Raw genomic sequence first — 25,175 nt, 5'->3', positions numbered from 1 at the left:
AAGGCTTTGCTGAGTGTTCCTTTGGTTCATTCTACTCCCCACACAGACACAGAGAACAGCCAAGCCCCTTCAGCCCTTCCCCACCTAACATCCTTGGCCCTCTCCATGGTGGAGTATGACAAGATTAATATTCATCAGGGTCTTGGCTTTGCCAAGCTCCAGGGAAAGGTTGGGGAAAAACAAAGTGGAAAAACCTGGAGAAGTCCATTTCTGGCTGATTGACGCCCGGCCTGGCAGCAAGTCATTCATTTTGAGGGGGAAGCACAAGTGTCCTTGCACCAGCTCCCAGCACAAATTTATGATAATCCTAATAAATTATGATGCGCCACGCAGACAATAAAAACTGTGATTGGCACTAAATAAAGCAGGCTGTGCCTCTCAGGTCAGAGTGAGAACTATGTGCAGCCAGGCAGCCTGTCTCTGTCCACATCTCTCCCTACAACTATCCATCTGTCTGTCTCTCTTTCAATAACTCTTCACCTCTTCCCTGCTCTCTGGCTTTTGCCCTTCCCTTGCATAGTTCTATTTAACTTTGTATATTTCAGCTCAGTTGGTATTACTTCTACCTCACTGCACTTCTCCTTTATCTCCTCTTTGAAGTAGAATGAATGAACTGGTAAACATAATCACTTTAAAACTTTTAAAACTTAAAAAAAAAAAATTGACCAGAAATGCAGATACAACAGCTAAAACATGTTAAAAAAATGATTTGGAAAGTGTTCTACCGGTATTTCTGTGAGACAGGATTTAAAACGTTTGCAAGAAGGAGGTTTTAACTAATTAAACTATTGGCACTCACCATTTACCAATGAAAATACATTTTCCTTTCTCTGTCCTACATTCTATCCATGCTGACCTACTGTATGTATTTTGGGGGGTGTTTTTTACATTTATTATTGATGTAATTCACGCTTCAACTGATAGCCAGATTGAAGTCGCCAGTTTTAATCTCACTCAAGCACTGCACTGTCTACCGCACGGATTAATCCACTTTCATCATCTATAGCGGTCAAACTAAATCTGGTTATTCCACTGACTGTTGATTACTGCCTTTAACATGCCCATTATTATGTGCAAATGGAAGTAGTGGGCCTTGATTAAAACAATAGAAAAAACTAACAGTATTATCTGCCTAATCCTTTAATGTGAAAGTGGTTGGTTTATCTCTGCTCTGACATGGAAATGCCAGCGTAGCTGCCACTGGGCCACATCCTTGGGTCAAACCACAAGGACATCCACACTAGTCACAGGCTTACATTAGAAAATAGCCGTTTCTCTTACCCTCCTGAGTGTTGAAAGACATAACTCAAGGCATTATGACCATATGAATCTCACTATCTTGTAAAAATGGGAGTCAGCTGAAATGTGTCAGCGGAGAGAAGCTACAGTAGCAATTCAGAAATGCATTAAATGAGAGAGAGATTTAAGCCTAAGAGAAATGGACTCAAAGTAGTGTGTGGCATAGTCTGATTAAAAGTGCAGCCCCCCTTTGCACTGATTACGCTGCATTTTGGAAAGCTTCCCACTTCAGATAGTAACAACCCAAAGCAAAAGGCAACATGTCCACTGATCTTAACAGGACATGCAGTACTGTAACTTGAATGGACTGATGAATGGTCTGAAATGAGAAAGCAGAAGCCCCATCCCTTCAGAGTGAGACTCTAAACTCTATACCCTCTACAGATGCAGCCATCAAAGGCTAAACAGCTGTTGGTATTATCTATTGTCTAGCTATCTATCTATCACTGGAAATGAAGCATGATTGATTGGCCACTGATGCAAAAACAATCAGAAAGTACCAGATGACACCATGAGGGGCATTGTGGGATATATTCCCCATAGGTCAGTGGGTATGAAGGCTCATTTTAAGAAAATCTCCACATACATTCCCATGAGTTATAATAATCATCACCATCATCATTTGGTGGGTGCTTATATTTGTCCTGTTTCACACATGTATAAGTGTATATTACATGCATGTGTGAAATGGACAATCTGTTTTTTGCATATCCCACCTCCCCGTGAAGCACCCTCAGAAAGTGGAGTCACAACCATGGTTACGAATCGCTGGTTCTGGACAGATTTCCAAGTATAGTTACCATCATTTCTGTCCCACAATGATATATGTGATTGAAATCATGAAGAGAGGCTGAGTGGAATTCTGCATTATGTATCCTCTCTTTTATTGTAATCAATAATTATGATCTTCCAAGAGGCGATCAATGAGTTGGATGTAGGGGCTCTGGTCCATAAGTGTCCTTGCTGGCGTCATGGCACAATCAATCCCAAACATATCCACTGCTGATTTTGTCAATGAAGACCTTTTATTACCTTGCTGATCTAATCGATGAAAGGGAACATTATATTTCAAAGTGAAAGACGGACATAGAATATATAACATTTATGGCAAGCTGTGCTCTCAGGGTTTCTTCATGGGCCAGATAACTCTAGAGAAGGTATGTGGGTGAGTGCCCACGCTCCCTCATCGAACCCTCTCTCTCATGCTCTCTCTCGCTCTGTCTCTCTGTCATGCCTCCATTGCTTCTCTCTACCTCCCTCCCTCCCCCATATCTCTCTCTCTTGCACCCATTCATGCCAGTCAACACTTGGTATGCATGACATTGATGAAAACACAGGTTGTTGAGACGGTAAACGACTTCAAACACGTGTTTGAATCTATCCTGTCCCTCTGAAGTGAAAAGGCTGTACGCTGGACATGTGAGGGTGGAATACTAAACCACGGCATGGGAGAATAGAGCTCATCAATCATGAGTGGCATGCATTTTCCTGCAGTGGAATGCAGCCAAACAGCATTAGAGTCTATGCAGCAGCAACAGTAGCAGTACTGCCATAGAGCAGGAGCCTGGCTGAGGCTAAAGATAGATAGATAATTAACTAAACATGATGTGTGCTTGAAGAAGCATGGGAAAAGGGTAAAAATATTAACTAATATATGAGAACTCGAAGAATAGCCTAGCATGAGCCAAAGGTTAGTTGTATGTACCCACATGTACATATCCTGCACATGCAGTCAAGCAGAGACACGCACTTAAGCACAGGAAGAAGGTATATGAACTGTGAAACTGTGTCGTACGCCATAAGCAGGAAAGCATGAATTCAACTATATACACTACATGACCAAAAATATGCGGACACCTGTTTGTCGAACATCTCATTCCAAAATCATGGGCATTAATATGGACTTGGTCCCCCCTTTGCTGCTATAACAGCCTTCACTCTTCTGGGAAGGTTTTCCACTAGATGTTGCTGCGGGAACCTGCTTCCATTCAGCCACAATAGCTTTCTTGAGGTCGGGCACTGATGTTAGGCGATTAGGCCTGGCTCGGAGTCTGCGTTCGAATTCATCAGAAAGGTGTTCGATGGGGTTGAGGTCAGGGCTCTGTGCAGGCCAGTCAAGTTCTTCCACACCGATCTAGACCAACCATTTATTTATTTCCCCCCAATTTCAATGTTGTCGGGAGGCAAAGGTCAAGGCATGCATCCTCCAAAACATGACCCGCCGAACGGCGCATCTTAACACCCACATGCTTAACCCAGAAGCCAGCCGCACCAACGTGTCAGAGGAAACACCATTCAACTGACGACCGAGGTCAGCCGGCAGGTGCCCGGTCCGCCACAAGGAGTCGCTAAAGTGCGAAGAACCAAGTAAAGCCCCCCCCACCCAGGCCAATCCCTCCCCTAACTCGTACGACGCTGGGCCAATTGTGCGCAGACCTATGGGATTCCCGATCACGGCCGGTTGTGATACAGCCCGGGATTAAACCTGGGTCTGTAGTGACGCTTCAGCACTGCGATGCAGTGCTTTAGACCGCTGCAACACTCGAGAGGCCCCTCGACAAACCATTTCTGTATGGACCTCGCTTTGTGCACGGTGGCATTGTCATTCTGAAACAGGAAAGGGCCTTCCGCAAATGGTTGCCACATAGTTGGAAGTACAGAATCGGCCTAGAATGTAAGTGTGTGCTGTAGCATTAAGATTTCCCTTCACTGGGACTTAAGGGCCTAGCCCGAACCATGAAAAACAGCCCCAGACTATTATTCTTCTTCCACCAAACTTTACAGTTGGTACTATGCATTGGGGAAGGTAGCGTTGTCCTGATATCCGCCGAACCCAGATTCATCTGTCAGACTGCCATATGGTGAAGCGTGATTCATCACTCCAGAGAACACGTTTCCACTGCTCCAGAGTCCAATGGCAGCGAGCTTTACACCACTCAAGCCGACGCTTGGCAATGCGCATGGTGATCTTAGGCCTGTGTGTGGCTGCTCGGCCATGGATACCCATTTCACGAAGCTCCTGGTGAACAGTTCTTGTGCTGATGTTGCTTCCAGACTCGGTTTGGAACTCGGTAGTGAGTGTTGTAACTGAAGAGAGATGATTTTTATATGCTATGCACTTCAGCACTCAGTGGTCCTGTTCTGTGAGCTTGCGTGGCCTACCACTTCGCGACTGAGCCATTGTTGCTCCTAGACGTTTTCACATCACAATAACAGCACCTACAGTTGACCGCTGCTCTAGCAGGGCAGACATTTGACAAACTGACTTGTTGGAATGTGCCACATCCTATGAAGGTGCCACGTTGAAAGTCCCTGAGCTCTTCAGTAAGGCCATTCTACTGCCATTGTTTGTTTATGGAGATTGCATGGCTGTGTGCTTGATTTTCTACACATGTCAGCAACACGTTTGGCTGAAAAAGCCGAATACACTATTTTGAAGGGAAGTCCACACACTTGTGAATATATAGTGCATTCCTCAAAAGTGAATCTATGTGTAGTAGTGTGTCACATCATGATATATTCAGCACAGCTTACCTCAATAAGTTAGACATACTCATTGACTCGGTCTTAATTAGGTTAAAGGATTTGATATTGGTTTGATAGGATACTTCTTCTCTGTTGTTTCCACTTTTGTCTTGCAGTTTGGTCCAGCCAGAGAGGAAAACAGGCCAATCTGCTGGACTTTGCGCTACAGACCTCTGATCTCCCTAAAAAAAATGCGGCAGTGATCACAGGATGGACAGCCATCTGTGGAGAGCTGTCTGCGTGTCTGTGTGGACCCAGCCCTGCCAATCCATCTTCTAGTCTGGATGGCTTCCGATTTCTCGGCCTGCCTAACTGCCTTTTCTGTCTGTGTGTCCACGTTCCCTACCATCTATGTATCCTTCCCTGCAAACTTACCTGCTTTCACCTGTCTTGCTGCCAGCCTACTGTTATACCTGCCTCTCTGCCTATCTCGCTGCCTACCTGCCAGCCTACCTCTGCCAGTATCTCCAGCTGTCTATCTGCCTACCTGCCAGCTTGCCTGTCTGCCTGTCTGTAGTGCCTGCCTCCCAGCTCTCCAGGCTGCTGTGCCTCCAGCACAGGATGCCTCTAATGGCACCGTCAGCCACAATAACCTGACAAGGTTATTTTTGTCCATAGGAGAGGTCTGCATTACAATCGCAAGCATCCAGATACGCAACTGCAACAAAAAGTCTAACACATGCAAGTAACGCATACATGAATTGACACGGCAACCATTAACATAAAGTACCTGAAAGCACACATAGTCTTTTATAAATACTGAAATACAAGTAAACCTATATGCTACAATTCTCTATGCCGCAGTAGGAATAAACAAATTCGGGACACACACATACCCTGGGGTTGGATATACATTACCAGAGAATAGTGGCCAATCATGTTATAAAATAACTGTAGAGGCTTAAGTTAAATAAGTATAAGTATATTTTAAAAGGAAAAAGAGGAGAAAAGGCCAGAGAATAAGAACGGAAGATGTAGAGATAATAACATGAGCAGGACAAGGAGAGAAAGAAAGAAGGAGAGATAGCTTCCCTTCCAGGTAATGTGATTGCAATACCGGTGATCTAACACCCTCATTAAGAACGGATCAAACAGCGCTGCGAAAGGCGACGGCACAGAACCGCAGTGTGTAAGAGACAGGATTAGGAGGATGACAGAGTTGTTCTCTCACTAGCGGTGAATGTTTGAAGTCTCACGCATGCCTAATTGTCGACCGAAGACACTAGCATCTATACGTTTTTCTATAATATTTTTGCCCCCGGCAAGCCTCAGAGTGTTTGAGGTGTATTGGCTTTCAAGCAATTCCCAATCTGACTTTATGACCTTGATATTGATAATAAATAAATATACAATTACCTCAGGGAAGACACTGATGTCATTAGAAAAAAGTATCATTATATTTTAATGTGAAGTTTTTGTATCCTTTTAGCAGACACTGTTTTGCTTGTCACATTTTCAGGCCTGAATAAATATGAGAGTTGCCAAAAGGAGAAGGGGAAAATAACCTGAAATTGCAGTGGAATATTAATGTATCTTTTACCTTTGTACTTGCTGAAGAACCATTTTGAGCAATTACCTTCCATGTAAGGCTAACAGTTTGAGGAACAAAGTATTTAAAAAAGCATATGAGTGGGCCAACAGACAGACAGACAGACAGACAGACAGACAGACAGACAGACAGACAGACAGACAGACAGACAGACAGACAGACAGACAGGCAGACAGACAGACAGACAGACAGACAGACAGACAGACAGACAGACAGACAGACAGACAGACAGACAGACAGACAGACAGACAGACAGACAGACAGACAGACAGACAGACAGACAGACAGACAGACAGACAGACAGACAGACAGACAGACAGACAGACAGACAGACAGACAGACAGACAGACAGACAGACAGACAAAGGCAAGAGTCAGAATACAAAAAGACACATAGCATTATCAAAGCTTAACAGTCACATTGAACACAGAGAACACTGATCTTAGACCAGTTTATTCAGATCCGTATTTGGGGCCATATGCAAGTTATCTGAGAGAAACAACACATTATATATAATACAATCCTAAAAATAAACCAACCTTTTTTAGATGGTGCAACTTAGAGGACAAAACAGACAGTAGGAGTACATGGAAACTTTCAAATTACAATGAAATGTATGCTTAGTTTATCTCTGTTGAGACTCTGCCATGTTGTCAAAAAAGAACTGGACATTTGTTTATTTTAATTTTAAACATTCCCAAGCAGTGGCACTCCTTATGGGAGTTTCAGACACTGCCTCTTTGCAGTAGTACATGTACCACTGTGTGGTGTGTGTTTGACTATTTTGTTTAGAGGACATGTTGCTGTAAATGGAAATGTTGCAGTTCTACATCATACTTTGGACATCGTTAGTGACTCATACTATAGAGCAGCTAGCTAATCATTTTATAATAAGGTTAGCATCTTATAGTAAGGTTAAAATGCTTTGTGACATTTCAGAGCTGGGTTGGTCCCTTTTTTGTTTTCACTATAATGTGTGTGTGTGTTTGTTTGTGGGGAGGGGTTTGAGGTGTGTGTGTGTGTGTGTGTGTGTGTGTGTGTGTGTGTGTGTGTGTGTGTGTGTGTGTGTGTGTGTGTGTGTGTGTGTGTGTGTGTGTGTGTGTGTGTGTGTGTGGCCGTGTGTGTGTGTGTGTGTGTGTGTGTGTGTGGCCGTGTGTGTGTGTGGCCGTGTGTGGCTGTGAGGCCGTGTGTGGCTGTGAGGCCGTGTGTGGCTGTGAGGCCGTGTGTGGCTGTGAGGCTGTGTGTGGCCATGTCTGAAACCTGCACTTGTGTTCTAAATAGCAGGCATGTGGGGTTTGTGAAAATAGAACGTCTTGTAGTATCTGACATTTAGAAAATGTTGTATGCTTTAATTGCCAGGATGTCATACTCATTTCGGCTTTCAACTACTAGAATTTGCTGCTCACTATTGAGGAAGAGAATCGTCCTTCTAGACCCAAGCGTGTTTGACAACAGCTGATAATCACATAAGGTGACATGCTGTACCAAAATGAACTAACGGCTGGAATAAACGCAACTTGTGCATTAGATGACTCATTATCAGTGTAGATGAGCCTAGTACAGTATGCTGAGATGTGTTGCTTACTGCATTTGTTAAACTAAACAGTGCCTTTTAAAAAGCATTAGCACACAGCATGCCATTTTAGTAAGTAGTAGGCAAGACTACGACCACGGTCTGTGTGAGTGTGTGTAACTTACACCTGTAATTATGAATGTAAGATGAAGAAAGAGAGGCAAAGGTGGAAATACATTGTGAGTCATTGCTATATCAGGAATAAGATGAAGTCATCAATGGAGTTTGAACCTCTTTGCTGTCACAACAGTGACCATTAGCATCACGAACATGTGTCCAGGGACGAATCCGAAGAAAGTGGTTCATCAAAAACAGACCCGAGATAAAGGTAAACACACACAAAACAATGCCTTTGCCATTTTGGAGGAATAAAACCTGCACCAAAATAAGCAATTCAAACTACCTCTCAGAATTCATGGAAAAAAGATATCACTTATCACAAAAAGCCAGCAGCACACTTTGAGCTAGTGATATTATTTAGGATCGTAAATGTAATTGTTTGTACTTATTTGCGTTTCAACACAATTTTACATCAAACAACGTTTTCCTCTCAACAGAGACAAGGGTGTAAGTGAATACCGAAACTCTTCTTTGAACACAATGAAAACTACTCAAGGAAATCCCTAAGCGATCCTAAAGCAACGCGTAACTTCTACCCGTCACAACACACCATTCCTAACCTCTTAAAAAGAGATACAGTCAATCCAAGAGGGGAGATACTAAAGTAAAAGCCACAGATGTTAATATCTATCAAAAGCAGTGTAAGAATTTACCTCAGATAGCCTCGCTGTGGAAGAGATTTGTTTAGAAGGGGTGGCGGGTGGTGTGGTTCATACCTCGCATTCCCTGGAGCCTGAGATGGTGCAGGTGCAGGAGCCAGTCCCGTTGACAAGCACGTCCATGGCCTCCGAATTGGTGGGCTTGTAGTCCACATAGTACTCCTGCAGTGGGGAGCTCAGCGTGTGCTCTGTCTCTCTAGCTTTTTTCCGCCGTTTGCGAGCCGCAGCAGAGTGCTCCTGCAACTGCTTGACGCTGCTGGGATAGCGCTTCCACGACACGTAGATCACCAACAGGATCATCGCCACAGACAAAAACAGGGCAACGCTCCCCGCCACAATCTTGTGAAAGGACACAGGCTCAAACTCATGCTCAGGTGGTGGTTCCATGGGTGGGGTGACAGCTGAAGATGTAGGGCCACCTCTAGATCCCTCTCCCCTCTTCCCAGCTCCGGTGTGGGGCGTGGGGTAGGCTGGGTGGTGTTCTGTCTGGTCTGGGCCTTTAGAGGGGGTGGGCCGGGTGCTGGCTGTGAGGGGTGTGATGGCGGTAGCCCGACACACACCGTGGGTGTCTATGGCATCCATGACCTTCTCACCTTGGGCCTCCTTGGGGGCGGCGCAGATCATGGTGGTCTCCTTGTTCCCCTTGAAGTTCCTCAGCCAGACCACCAAGGGGCAGATCACAGGGCCACAGTCCCACACATTCCCCGCCAGGCTGATGGTGGTCAGGGAGATCCAGGCCGACACGGTCTCCTGGGACACGTTGGTCAGTTTGTTGGAATCCAGATTGAGTGTTTGAAGGTTGGGCAGGCATTGGTAGACAGTAGCATCCACCTCTTGCAGATCATTGCCAGACAGGTCCAGCTTCTGCAGGGAGGTCCAGGTCCAGGTGAGGCCCTGGCTCATGGAGCGGATGCGGTTCCACTGCAGGTACAGCGCCCGCAGGTTGTAGAGGCGTGGGAAGTGGGAAAAGTTTATCTTGGAAAACTGGTTGTGCTCCAGGTGCAGCTCAGTCAGTTTCAGCAGGCCTGAAAAGGCGTTGCGGGTGATGCTGCGCAGGCGGTTGTAGCCCAGGTCCAGGAACTCCAGGTTTCTGCAGTCCTGGAACAGACGCACGGGGATGCTCTTCAAGGAGTTGGAGCGCATGTGCAGGCTGAGGAGCTTGCGGAGGCCCTGGAACTGGCCCGGCTGCAGGGCCGCCAGTTTGTTGTAAGACAGGTCCAGGTTGCGGAGGTTGGGTATAGGGTGGAAAGTGGTGTTGTGGAGCATTGTGATCTTGTTGGAACTCAGGATCAGCTCCTTGAGCCTCCGAACGCCTTGGAAAGCCAGTACGTCCACAGAGGCAATGTAGTTGTGGTCCAAGTAGAGCCAGATGAGCTGGTTGAGGCCCACAAACTGTCCGGCTCTGAGACTCACCAGACTGTTGTAACGTAAGGACAGGCCTTGGCAGCCCCCTGAGAGGTTCTTGGGGACATCACGAAAGGCGCTTGACTCACAGTAGACGATTTTCCCATCGCAGCGACAGCTTTTGGGGCATGGGCGCTCGCTGAGGGATGGAGATGCAGCCAGCCACACCTGCATGAGCAGTGGTACCATCAGCCAGCGGCGCCGCATAGCAGAGCCTGCAGAGAGGGACAGATTGAGAGAGAGAGAGAATATCACTTTTTACTGAAAGCATCTAACAACAACCCATCTGTCACGTTAAATGTGGGTGGCAATGATGGTCCATGTTATTATCAACCATGTGGGTCAATTATTCCTCAGCACCCAAGACTACACTACCTGCTTACTGTTCAGATATAATGTATTCAACAGGTGAAGAAAATTGTGGTTTTAATTTGGTTTTAACTGCAACCTGTCTCTGTCTGAATTTAGTCTTCCCACAAGCCGCCACAGTGCTTAGGCAAACAAGAGAAGTCATAAAAGCAACCCGGCTCCCAGCAAATTAACATTCAGGAGCTGGCGGTTGTGTATACAAATCCAGAGGAGTATCAATTTAGAATTTAGCCACTTCACATTGAACCATAACAGAGTAGTTAAGGGGTCTGAGTAAATCATGGTGTTCACTTCCACCAAGTTCAAATAAAGAGTCAGTCCTCTAGAAACTCTATGGAGTTGAACAATTCTGCTGTGCACAAGCAACATATATAAATGTTCTGTTAGTGCCAAAATAATAGAAACACTTGAGGGATATGAGGGATACAAAGGGGATTGAAAGCAGGTGCTTCCACACAGGTGTGGTTCCTGAGATATTTAACATCCCACCATGATTAAGGTACAAAAATGTCACCTAAAAGAAAAAGTCAAATACTTCAGCCACCCAAGTCATAGATTGTTCTCTCTGCTACCGCGGTACCGGAACGCCAAGTCTGGGAACAAAAGGCTCCTGAACAGCTTATACTACCAAGCAATAAGACTGCTGAACAGTTAATCAAAAGGCCATCCGGACTATTTACATTGACCCCCTTTTTATTTGCACTGACCCACTTGCACTGGCTCTATGCATACTCACTGGACTCTACCCATACACTCACACACACACACCACACCGATACTCCAATACACACACACACACCCTACATACTCTCACACACGTGCATATTGACGCCCCACACACTCACACTCTTTCACACTCTTTAACACTCTTCACATTATTATCTATCCTGAATGACTTGTCACTTTTACCCCTACCTACAGTACATGTACTTTATATATTACCTCAACTATCTCGTACCCCTGCACATTGACTCAGTACTGGTACTCCTTGTATAACGCTGTCTAAGGGCCACTCCAGAAAAGGGCTCTTAAGTAAGCGTTACACGGTAAAGTCTATACCTGTTGTATTTGGCGCATGTGACAAATAACGTTTTAATTTATTTGATGTATAAAAATGCTGGGCAGGCCATTATTTTGGCTACCATGGCTACTCCCCCATAGGATGACAATGTCCCCATCAACAGGGCACAATTGGTGACTGAATGGTTTGATGAGCATTCAAATTATGTAAACCATATGCCATGGCCTTCTCAGTCATCAGATCTCAACCCAACTGAACACTTATGGGAGATTCTGGAGTGTCCCTTAGACAGAGTTTTCTACCACCATCAACTAAACACCAAAATGATGGAATTCCTCCTGGAAAAATGGTGTTACATCCCTCCAATATAGTTCCAGACACTTGTAGTATCTATGCCAAGGTGCATTGAAGCTGTTCTGGCTCGTGTTGGCCCAACTCCCTATTAAGACACTTTATGTTGGTAGTTACCTGTACATGAACACTAACCATTTGAATATAAGTGTCCTTAGATATAATGTTACTGCTACTTGGGACAAGAAATTATATAGAAGAAATACTGCAGATGCATACTTTATTTATTTATTTATTTTATCTTTATTTTACTAGGCAAGTCAGTTAAGAACAAATTCTTATTTTCAATGACGGCCTAGGAACAGTGGGTTAACTGCCTGTTCAGGGGCAGAACGACAGATTTGTACCTTGTCAGCTCGGGGATTCGAACTTGCAACCTTTCGGTTACTAGTCCAACACTCTAACCACTAGGCTACCCTGCCGCCCCTAGACTATTGAACCACTGATGGTGATAATGAGAATCGGTCAGTATGTAGCCAGGTTTGATATCCCACTGGGCCTAGACGTCAATTCAATGTCTATTCCATGTGGGTTCAATGTAATTTCATTGAAATGACATGGAAACAACGTTGATTCAACCAGTGTGTGCCCAGTGCAATCGGTCTTTGTCCGTAGGTGAGAGTGAGCTGTTTCCATTAAAAGCACTCTCCTTACAGAGTCACTAACGATCTGTCATTAAGATGCATTGATTTCCTCTTGAGGAGTGCATCCACTGGTTGTGTGCTCTTTTCTCTGGGCTAAACCCCTGTAATACCTGGTTAACATCCTTTAATCCAAAGGTAGGATGAATGTGTGGTTTAATATAGCCCATAGTTGTTTTTAAATTGGTTATCATATGTATGTCATAAGCTAGGTTGGCGACAGATTTTCATGCGAATATAAAAGAAAATCAGCATAAAGAAAATGTGAGTATTTTCCCACCTGTAGTGTTTCCACCAAACAGACTTGTTCAGGAGAGAAATCTGTGCGTGCTGACATAATGCACATAAATTGTACTTTTCAGCTTAAGTTTTCAGGTACCTAATAAAAATCTAAAGTTCAACGCATGTCCATTGCATTTTTAACTCTATAGTTTTGCCACAGGAACTGCTGTGTTAAAAGTTGCCTAGTTAAATAAAAAATAGCAAATTTGCCTACTCTCGTCTTGACACGTGTGCTCTAGACAACAGCTCACAGATACAGTGCAAGTAGGCTGTGTGGATAGGCTAGTCTACATGAGGAAATTATTATGGATAAGAGTGAGAATATTAAGCATCAATCATCATGTAACCAGAATAATATATATTTATTGTAGGAGCATCAAGTTCATCACCATGCAATGTCACCACCCTGTGAAGTTCATCATAATTTATTTCATCTGTCGCCTAATAAACTGCATGGTTTCCCCAGTCGTAGTAGGAGGACCAGACACCCTATCATCACTAGACTCCAAGTTAACTTCAATATAATGGTTATTATATCAATATTTGCACATAAAGGCATTTTCACAGCCATTTCTTGCATAATTGTTTTTATTGACACAAAAATATCCCACCATGTCAAAAGAACAAATTACAGTGTATATCAGCATTTATCAAACTGTAGCGAAAGTTTCCATTACAGCTGTTGTGATTTTTTTGACACAGTATGACTTTACTCACATAAAAACCGTGGATGGAAACGTGGTTAGTGTGACACTCCAATCATCCTAGATGTTCCTCTATGATGGGAAATGTGACAGTGATGGTGTATGCATGCTAACGTTTCAGATGTGTTGCAAAACTGAACAAATTATGAACCCAGAGTATCAGTGAGATAGAATAAAATGCTTTTGACCGTACTTGAGGCTTAAAGCAAAAAATTCTTAGTTGAAACAATAACAAAAGCAATCACCCCTCTTTTTGTAAAAAGCTGAGGAACGGGCCTGGAGAAATGAAACCACTCTCAAATTCATCCATGATATCAAATGTATAGTTTTAACCATGTTTTGAGCCTACAGTGTTTGTTTCCATTAGTTTTTTTATTACAAACACTGGAGTAAAACAAGCTTATATTTTGGGTTCTGATGAGGTAAGACATTTGAACTAAGCCTATGATGCACACATAATGTATTTACTCTTCAAGAATCCATAGGCATATAGTATTAATGTACAGTATACAGATACCCGGCTTAAAACCCCAAAGAGCAAGCATCCTTATTCCTTGATGAAAATCTGCTCCAGAGTGCTCAGACTGTGGCGAAGGTTCACCTTCCAACAGGACAATGACCCTAAGCACACAGCCAAGACAACGGGACAAGTCTCTGAATGTCCTTGAGTGGCCCAGCCAGAGCCCGGACTTGAACCCGATCGAACATCTCTGGAGAGACCTGCAGCAACGCTCCACATCCAACCTAACAGAGATTGAGAGGATCTGCAGAGAAGAATGGGAGAAGCTCCCCATAGTAGCATCATACCCAAGAAGACGCAAGGCTGTAATCGCTGCCAAAGTAATGAGTAACGGGGCTGAACACTTATGTAAATGTGATATTTAAAAAATAACATTTTTTATGAATTTGCAACAAAAAAAAATGAAAAAAATGTTGCTTTGGCATTATGGGTCATTGTGTGTAGATTGATACACAACTTTTTGTTAGAATAAGGCTGTAACGTAATCAAATATGGTAAAAGGATCTGAATACTTTCCCAATGCACTGTAAGCACTTTGTGATAACTGCTGATGTAAAAAGGGCTTTATAAAATACATTTTATGGATTGATTCTCTCTCTCTGTGTGTGTGTGTGTGTGTGTGTGTGTGTGTGTGTGTGTGTGTGTGTGTGTGTGTGTGTGTGTGTGTGTGTGTGTGTGTGTGTGTGTGTGTGTGGAAAACCTTGGGATTCTAAAGATAATGTATGACAGTTTGATTGAACCAGGTCCTCCATCAATTATTTCGTTTTCTTTAGTTAGTCTTTAGTAGATAAATTACGAACAGGAAAATGCTGATCAAAAGCTTAACAAATGATTTCTCTATCTGCAGTGTTTTTTACTCATGTCAAATTTGTTACAATATCAGTACAACAGAAAAGCAAAACATGTATATTCCTGTGTTTCAAAAACGTACAAAGTTTTGTATTTTTTTAAACTCTAATTAGGCAAGTCAACATTATAGAACACAACATTGTTTATTTACTGTAAAGAAAATGTCATTGCATGTTTTTCCATGTCTTTCATGTGATGCATTGTGGGCAGCTTAAACAAATTGTGTGTTCATCAGATTTAGTGTACATTTACACATCCTCCTAAGAGATGTGTAGCTTTATTAACATAGCTTGTGAGATACATACTTTAGCTTGAGCCTTCTTCATTAGGCACCTTTATGCCCTGACTGACACTATGTGTGGTTTAATGAGCACTCTGTGCACTAATGATTCACTAAGCCATCTTCCTCTCCTCATATAACTCTTATCTTACTCAAAGAAGAACATAGGTTGCCTTCAGTGGTGTCACTCATGAGCTGTGTGTATCGATTACCACCTCTCTACCATACTTCCCTAATCATTGCCATTTGGTTACCATATCAGCCGATTAACTATATATCACCCCTTCATTCCTAACACTCCCCTATTACCACTTCAGTTGTTAGACTTATTTTTTCCCCTTAAACTGCATAGCCGTAATCATCCATGTTCCAATCATTGGTTTGTTCCCCATATCCTTGGTACACCTTTGCTTTTTATTGTGATTACCATGCTAGGATTAACTGTATAAGTCAATTTACTACTTATCCCCTTATAATAACAGAATCTCTCTGCTTCTGCTACTCCTACTACCAATACTACTACCACTACTACTAAGATTGCTACAACACAACTAAGATGGCAGGGATATGGATCCTTTTGTTTTTAAACTTTAAGAAAGAATGAGAGGAAGAGCACAAAGCTGACCCACTGTCAAGATAAATAAATCATAGCTTGGCAAGTATACACTATGCTATGATCTTTGAACACCCAAGTGGCTCATTGTTGTGTTTTTTTTGCCATTAACAAAACTGCTATCAGGCCCACATTGTGTCTGGATACGAGCCTAATGCTTAGGGAAGGACGTCCCCTCAGACCAGCCTAAGCCATCCTATTAGTCTCCAATTAACATTGAGATGAGTACTAGCCAGCCGAAGCAGTCCAATTTCCCTGGTGCTTGGGAACCAGCACTTCCTGTCCTGTGTGTATTGCCTCAATGTTTTGAGGATACGCAGATGTCTTTGTGTAATCATAGAAATGCAGAGCAGATACATTGGCTATTTGCAGTTACTGAAGTAGGTGGTCTACAGTACAAACAAGGGCAACTGGATGAAGAGAAAGTTTGTGGTGGATTCTTCTCAATACACCAGTATCCAAAAGCGCATGCACGCACACAGAGACGTGTGTTAGTGTAGAGTTGTTTTGTCCTTGTGTCTGTTTTCTGATTTCCCCTGGCGGGAAGGGTTCCGTCAGGTTGGAGTGACTGAGAATAACCAATCAACCTCCAGCACTCACAACACTATTGATGACTCTGTCACATCCTCTCTCAGAGCCACCCCTGCCCTGCTGCCCTCTCGAGGGGCCTCATTTATCAACCATGCGTACATTTCTTACTAAATTCTGGCGTACGTGGAGGTTCTAGGATTTGCGTGCGCAACAAATTATTGTTATTTATCAAACTGTCACATGCAACATACAGGCATGTTTTCATTGATAAATCAGAACCATATTATATGTGCGGTCGTAAAACTAGCGCTACAACCTCGACTAGAAAACGCCCTCCATTCACCTTTTTTGTTAATAAAAAAAACGACTTATTTGCTGTATGATTTGGAGATGTGGAACTGGGCCATGAAAGCCCCCCCCAAAAAAAAAATCTATGGAAAATGTGATTTCTGTAGAGGTGTGGGCAGAACGTTCTAGTGACTTATCCAAATAAAAAATGCATGCTGCTTAGCGAGTTCCAAACAGTGGCTGCGCATTCTACAAGATTGATTGTCCTTTCAAACTAATTAAAAGTAAATGCTACAACCCACACCTCTATGCGAAAGTCATTTGATATTCAACATTTTGTTTATCAATACATGATTGAGTTTTTCTATACTGCCTTTGTAGCCTATAGGCTCTGAAATTAAATAGACTTTGATGTCGTGCTCCTAAACCTATCGCACAGCAAAACAGTAGCCATCCCATACTGTCAATTTACTGTTCTATTTACACTGAACAAAAATATTAACGCAACATGTAAAGTGTTGGTCCCATGTTTCATGAGCTGAAATGAAAGATGTTCCATATGCACAAATGGCTTATTTCTCTTATATTTTGCGCACAAATTTGATTACATCCCTGAGAGTGAGCATTTCTCCTTTGCCAAGATACTTGGAACAAAGATGTCTCAAGTTTTGAGGTAGCTTTCAATTGGCATACTGACTGCAGGAATGTCCTCCAGAGCAGTTGCTAGAGAATTTAATGTTTTCTTCTCTACCATAAGCCACCTCCAACATTGTTTTAGAGAATGTGGCAGTACGTCCAACACGCCTTACAGCCGCAGACCACGTGTAACCAGCCCAGGACCTCCTGTGGGATCGTCTGAGACCAGCCACCCAGACAGCATTTGAAAATGTGGGTTTGCACAACCAAATCATTTCTGCACTAAACTGTCAGAAACCATTTCAAGGAAGCTCATCTACATGCTCATCGTCCTCATCAGGGTCTTGACCTAACTGCAGTTTGGCGTCGAAACCAACTTCAGTGGGCAAATGCTCACCTTCGATGGCCACTGCGGGATCATCTGAGACCAGCCAGAGGGACAGCAGATGAAAATGTGAGTTTGCACAACCTAATAACTTCTGCACAAACTGTCAGAAATTGTGTCAGAGAACTCATCTGCATGCTCGTTGTCCTCACCAGGGTCTTGACCTGACTATCGTAACCAACTTCAGTCGGCAAATACTCACCTTCGATGGCCACTGGCACGCTGGAGAAGTGTGCTCTTCACGAATTAATTCCGGTTTCAACTTTACTGGGCAGATGGCAGACAGCATGTATGGCGTCGTGTGGGCGATCGGTTTGCTGTCATCGCTGTGAACAGAGTACCCCACGGGTTATGGTATGGGAAGGCATAAGCTATGGACAATGAACATAATTGCATTTTATTGATGGCATTTTGAATGGACAGAGATACCGTGACGAGATCCTGAGACCCATTGTCGTGCCATTCATCTGCCGATGTCACCTCATGTTTCAGTATGATAATGCATGTCACAAGGATCTATACACAATTCCTGGAAGCTGAAAATGTCCCAGTTCTTCCACTGCAAACTCACCACACATGCCACCCATTGAGCATGTGTGGGATGCTCTGGATCGACGTGTATGACAGCGTGTTCCAGTTCCCGTCAATATCCAGCAACTTCACACAGCCATTGAAGAGGAGTGGGACAACATTTCCACAGGCCACAATCAACCAACTGATCAACTCTATGTGAAGGAGCTGTGTCGCGCTGCATTAGGCAAATGGTGGTCACACCAGATACTGACTGGTTTTCTGATCTACGCCCCAATTTTTTTTTAAGGTGTCTGTGACCAACAGATGCATATCTGTATTCCCAGGCATGTGAAATCCATAGATTTAGGCCTAATGAATATATTCCAATTAACTGATTTCCTTATATGAACTGTAGCTCAGTTAAAACTTTGAAATTGTAACATGTTGCATTTATATTCCCGTTCAGTGTACAGTACTTTCGAGCATGCTTTGCTATTGAATGAGCGATTGATAAATGGTAGCCTACTATTTCTGTAGTGGGAATAATTTAAACCAGTTATGTCAGAAAAGGAGAGACATGTCCTGCGATATGATTATGATTTAGGCCTATAATAAAAGTTAAATGAACACATTAGATGACATGCTGCTATGCAATCTCTTTACCAACGGCAAATGCATCTGTTTTATCATCAGGTCTATATCTAATGCTTTCCCTACCATTATTATAATTCCAGTGCATCAAACACCTACCATTTCCCCAAACAAACAATAAGCCTATTTCTTGCAATACAGTAGATCAACCTTCTAGAAGTTGTGTGCACTCATGGTCTGAGATTTGCGTGGAGATATGCACACTTCCCATCAAGTTCAAAACCTTTGCGGGAAAACTGGCACACACAAGTTTTAGAGTCTTTTATGTGCCCACACCCCTTTGATAAATGATGCCCCAGAGGCCTCAACCGAGTATACATACAAAATTTACCTCAAAATGTGCGTGCGCCAGTTCACACAAAAGTTGGCATTGGTAAAAAATGTGAGAATGTGCGCTCCACCCCATAAACTTTAGACCATACATATGCATCTGCTAGATGTTGAAATATTGTATTGCAAGCTGGCAAGTATGTTGTGCAAATGGGGGATATGATGAAACAGCCTGGTCTCATAGACTAGATATAACATAGCAAATGTTATGTTTGGTATGGTTACATAAGACAGATGGTTACTTAAGTCAAAAACGAAAGTAGGGTGGATGGTCAGGGATATATTGGGAATGTCTAGCAATATAAAGGTTGCGAGGTCGAATCTCATCACGGACAACTTTAACATTTTTGCTAATTAGCAACTTTTCAACTACTTCTTAGCTATTTTGCAATTACTTAGCATGTTAGCTAACCCTTCCCCTAACCTTAACCCTTTTAGCTAACCCTTTCCCTAACCCTAACCTTAACCCTTTTAGATAACCCTAATATTAACCCTTTTAGCTAATCCTTCCCCTAACACCTTAACCTAACTCCTAAACTTAACCCTAACCTCTAACCCTAATCCCTAGTCTAGCTAATGTTAGCCAGCTAGCTAATGTTAGCCACCTAGTTAAAATTAGTAAGATATCAAAAGGTTTCGCTAATTTGTATAGTATGTTTTGCAAATGTGTCAAATATTGTACGTTATGCAAATTCGGAACATATAATGTGAGTTGTAATTAGTAACAAGTCATACGAAACCGGTGATGGACATCCACAAATGAATACATACCATATGAAACGTGACATATCACACTAAATGGAGTGTCTCGGATTTACATACAGAATAATATGAAATGCTCTGAGACCAGGTTGGATTGAAAAGCTTATTCATTGAAAACAAAACAAACAAACAAAAAAACAGGAAACAATGCATTAAAATACAAGTATACGAGTATTTTGCCTGTTGCCTAAGGAAGAGAGAAAAAGCACGATCAATGCAATCCATCCTGCATTGTCATTAGCAATTCCAAGTGCTCAAGCTATATCTATATAGACTAAACTCTTAGAGAAAAGATTCTAGATATAACCAAAAAGGGTTCAATGCTTGCTTCATATATGGCACCCCTAAAGGTTCAATATAGAACTGAAATGGGTTCCATAGAAAACCCTATATGCTACCCAAGGCTTCTATATGGAACCAATCATGGTTCAGTGAGGAACCCCTGGGGTTCTGATCAAAGCACCCTATAAAAGGGTCCTATATAGAACCTTTAGGGGTGCCATATATGAAGCAAGCAATATAACCCTTATTGGTTCTATCCAGAATCTTTTTTTTCCTAAGAGTGGACAGGCTAGTGCAAAACTAACTATTAAATAATGTGCAGTCATATTTATATGTGAGCATTTAGAATTATTATTATTGTTATTTCAGAGCAAGTGTACAATTTAAAACTGAGCCCATATTTCATTGGCTCTTTGATTCCAATGTTCTTTTAGGTAAACAATGTATCGATGCAGTGCAGTAGCCTACTGTAGGTCGATACATCGTGCCACCTTACAATTAATGGCACTGCATAGCCAGTGCACTTGGCCATCTGTGTAAGTTAAATAAAGGCTGTGGAGATTAGGCTATACCTCGGGCGACAATAACAGAGGTAGCAAAGACAGAGAGAAAAACACGTAGGCCTAAATGAACTGTCAACACAAACATACTGATGATTTAAATAGTCAGAAACTCAAGCAACCACATGCATAGACACACACACACACACACACACACACACACTTGAGCGAACATGCTCACACAATATGATGCACGATTTGCAGTCTGTTCGCGCTCCAAATTGCATTCATTAAGCCTATTGTAGATGCCAGGTCAAATAACAGAAATGCTTCCCAATCGGCTCCCAACGACCAAAGAGCAAGAGAGAACATAACAGACTGTCTTCACCGCTTAACAAAGAGCAGGTGCACACATGACACTAGCCTATATGTATGATTTGATATAGCAAAGCAAAATGATGATCTCATGAGTAAAGTTTATCTGCGTAATGAATCTGCATGTAGCTTAATGTATCGAACTACAGATTTAAAAAAGTACAGTTTATAACAAATAAAAATGTACCTTATGGATCAGCGGGGACTGTGAAGAGAAACACAGACACACGCATACACACGCACACATGATAACATACGCACTATACACACGTACATGCATTTTGTGTTGTAGTATGTAGTGGTAGAGTAGCGGCCTGAGTGCACACACTTAATCTGTTGTGAAATCAGTTGTGAAATGTAATGCAATGTTTTTAATTGTAAAATAACTGCCTTAATTTTGCAGGACCCCCAGGCAGAGTAGGTGCTGCAAAGCAGTAAATACAAAATACAAAACGCATATATACTCATGAAACTCAAATGATCTGTTCTCGGTTATTGTTGGACATAGGCTACCACTGACACGTTAGATCATTAAATGAAAGAAAACACAACCATGAACGGGTTGTCGATAATTATGCAGGACCACGCTTTGTGAAGTTGACTTGCATCCAACATAAAACATGATTAGCATTCCAGTCCCAATCAATGATCCGGATTCAGTCTGCTTCTTAAAGCAGTAAAGAAGAAATAGGAGGCTCCAGACATAAGCTAATGAACGGATGCATTCGACTATAGAGCTTTTTGTAAACGGAACAGTTATTTCAGATGCAATCACAGGCTAAACTAGAACGGCATATTTGCATATTTGTTATGTGTCCAATTCTTAATCTCACAAAGACATTCATCGCATGTAATACCGCAAGGAGACGAACCATATTGCAGCTCTGTGATTGTTGACTGTTTTGGGCACATCATGGCTATTCAAAACGATAAGAGTGTGCTTAATTTGTTTCATAACACTTACAAATTAACAAGATTTTGTGAAATCTCGAAATTGCAATAATAGTTTTTTTTATCTGAACATCCCAGATCTTTTTGCGTTACCGGCATTGTGTGAGTGAATTTTAGGGAAAAGACGCATTAGCTTACTCTCGTTTTCCCTACATGAAGCAGATATGGTACATTTACATGCACATATAACCTACTTACCCATATCCGCTTATCTGTCAGCTCCTGACCACAGGTTTTAAAGCCTTCCAGCGTGCGACACCCGAGTCCGCATGACACGCGCTCTCCTCAAACGGTGTGGTTCTAATCCACGACCCCAGTCACTGCGCGCAGCCGCCGATTCCAACACGCACCTGCCCGTCGCTGACCCCGGAATTTAAGCGAGTCAGAGGGGTATCCGTGTGTCAATCCCTTAGTTTCACCATGGAACATATCTCACTTTTCCCAACGACAGACGAAAATCCCGATCTAGTTTTCTATCATATCCGTGCATATAATTCCCGCGTAAAATTGTTGGGTCCAATATCAACAGCGCCACAGAGAGTAAACAATGCCACATCCAAGTCATAAATGACAATTCAAAAATAAGCATGACAGTTGAAAGATTCCAGTTGATACTTTCTCGTCACTCTCTATCCATCCATTATCGCATAAAGCGCAAACAACGATTTGCCCAAGAGGCTTTGTGAACACCAGAAGATCTCCCCAGTGAAGAGCGACACATAAATCTTGCGATGACTGACAGGGAATTCACACCTAAAGAATCTTTACCTGATCAGAGGAAAATTCAAAAGGGTCTGCTAACGGTAGTTTAACTCGTTAAACAAACCAAAATCATTCAGGATGAACATTCCCCCTTTCACCTCTATTATCTCTCCTCGTCGCTGAAACCAAATAGAACATAAATGCAAGCGTTTGAGTAGTTAACACTTCCGCGTGTATCACTGCAACTTTTTCAGGCAGAATCGGAATGCCCTCTTCTGGTGAGAGAGTACCCCCCCCCCCCCCCCGCATAAATATATATTTCCCTCGGCTCTCCCTCAGCATACAGTACACGTCTCTGCAGGCTGTGTATATGTTGAAAGTAGCATGTAGCAAAAATATTGACAGAGAGAAAGGGACATTCTCTGATGCTGACAATTGACACGCTCTTGCACGATAGCAATTAGCACACTAGCCTAGATTTATGCCCAATGAAAGGCTCCATGTACTTTCACCGTTTTCAATTGTTTGATTGTGCGATTTGAGATTGTGTTTTTACCGTAGCCTAATGTACGAGAGAGAAAACGCATTAGCCTAGATACCACAGAGAATAGAAACCAGGAAATAGCATGCACCAGTCCTCAATTTTATTTGCGATGAAACAAGCAACCCAGAACTTGGGTTGGTTGGGGAATGAAGATAATTTGAGCGTGTCACATTGGATGGCTGGCTGTGGCGCATTTAGTCTCTGAAGGTTTCAAGCATAAATAGGGGTTGCGCACACCGACACTTAAAATAAAACAAGATGCCCGGTCATGGCTGTCATTTTTATCGGACGTGTCTCGGCTCCTCGTCGCAGAACTAATTACGGATAATGTTCACTTTACCTCCCGCCTTTAATGCAGAAACCTACAGTTGGCCCGTGCTGTTGGTTGTATTCTCATGCAATGAGAGTAATAAACAACTCTGTGCTGTAAAGCTGTTTGTTTGATGGATTATTAAATCAAATAATTATCTGAACCTTTGCAGCAGAGTTTGTATGCCACTTTTGTTTTGGGAATATAACATTAACCCAAAGAAAGAACCAAGTTAATATAGCGTATTTGCCGTACCTCTGTTTTATCAGGTTTCACTATTGTGCAAATAACTCAAACAGCATGCATGACCAGATGTCGCTGTCCAGTGCTGAAATGGAAGCAGGGCGCATTGAAGTGCAATGGAGTGCACGAGCAGCTCGTCTGATCGCTGTTCAGGTGCTGAACTGGCTGGCTGTTGTTGACAGTCTCCAATGTACGTTGAGGGAATTTACTGAGATCCTGCGTTGCATTTATTATCGCTGGAACCATGTGTAACTGACTACAGAGTGATGCTGATTAGACACATACAAGATAATTGATTTACATACAAGATAATAATCATGAGCCTCACTGGAAACAAACTGGATGCTTATATAAACACTAAAGCTCAAGGGTTTTTCTTTATTTTTTGATATTATTCTACATTGTACAATAATAGTGAAGATATCAAAACTATGAAATAACACACATGGAATCATGTAGAAACCAAAATAGTGTTAAACAAATCAAAATATGTTTTATTTGCCTTGATGACACCTTTGTACACTCTTGGCATTCTCTCAACCAGCTTCATGAGGTAGTCACCTGGAATGCATTTCAATTCACAGGTGTGCCTTGTAAAAAGTTCATTTGTGGAATTTCTTTTCTGCTCAATGCGTTTGAGCAAATCAGTTGTGATGTGACAAGGTAGGGGGGCTGTACAAAAGATAGCTCTATTTGGTAAAATATCAAGTCCATATAATGGCAAGAACAGCTCAAATAAGCAAAGAGAAACGACAGTACATCATTACTTTAAGACATGAAGGTCAGTCAATATGTCTCTTCAAGTGCAGTCGCAAAAACCATCAAGTGCTATGATGAAACTAACTTGAGGACCACAACAGGAAAGGAAGACCCAGAGTTACCTCTGCTGCAGTTCATTAGTGTTACCAGCCTCAGAAATTGCAGCCCAAATAAATGCTTCACGGAGTTCAAGTTACAGAAACATCTCAACATCAACTGTTCAGAAGAGACTGTGTGAGTCAGGCCTTCATGGTCGAATTGCTGCAAAGAAACCACTACTAAAGGACACCAATAAGAATAAGACACTTGCTTGGGCAAAGAAACACGAGCAATGGACATTAGACCTGTGGAAATTTGTCTTTGGTCTGTAATGCAAATTGGAGATTTTTGGTGCCAACCACCGTGTCTTTGTGAGACACAGTGTGGGTGAACGGACGATCTCTGCATGTGTATTTCCCACCGTGAAGCATGGAGGAGGAGGTGTTATGGTGTGGGTGTGCTTTGCTGGTGACACTGTTGGTGATTTATTTAGAATTCAAGGCACAATTAACCAGCGATACGCCATCCCATCTGGTTTGGACTTAATGGGACTATCATTTGTTTTTCAACAGGACAATGACCCATCACACCTCCAGGATGTGTAAGGGCTATTTG

General features: G+C 42.5%; 1 protein-coding gene across 1 annotated transcript in view; it reads right to left on the bottom strand.

The window, feature by feature from the left end:
• The window catches only part of LOC109873617 (leucine-rich repeat transmembrane neuronal protein 4-like), a 136,397-nt gene extending 113,538 nt beyond the window's left edge, over nucleotides 1–22,859 (bottom strand). The window contains exons 1-2 of the mRNA XM_031809515.1: nucleotides 22,162–22,859; nucleotides 8,783–10,344 (exon numbers count right to left, since the gene is read on the bottom strand). Coding sequence (XP_031665375.1) covers nucleotides 8,783–10,344; nucleotides 22,162–22,165 — 1,566 coding nt within the window. The 5' untranslated portion in view covers nucleotides 22,166–22,859. The remainder of the gene's footprint in view (nucleotides 1–8,782; nucleotides 10,345–22,161) is intronic.
• Between the last annotated feature and the right edge of the window lie 2,316 nt (nucleotides 22,860–25,175).

This window comes from Oncorhynchus kisutch, linkage group LG29 (genome assembly GCF_002021735.2).
Source record: "Oncorhynchus kisutch isolate 150728-3 linkage group LG29, Okis_V2, whole genome shotgun sequence".
NCBI classification, from domain to species: domain Eukaryota; kingdom Metazoa; phylum Chordata; class Actinopteri; order Salmoniformes; family Salmonidae; genus Oncorhynchus; species Oncorhynchus kisutch.
Note: the sequence above shows the minus strand (reverse complement) of the source record. Positions and strands in the feature narration are given on the sequence as shown.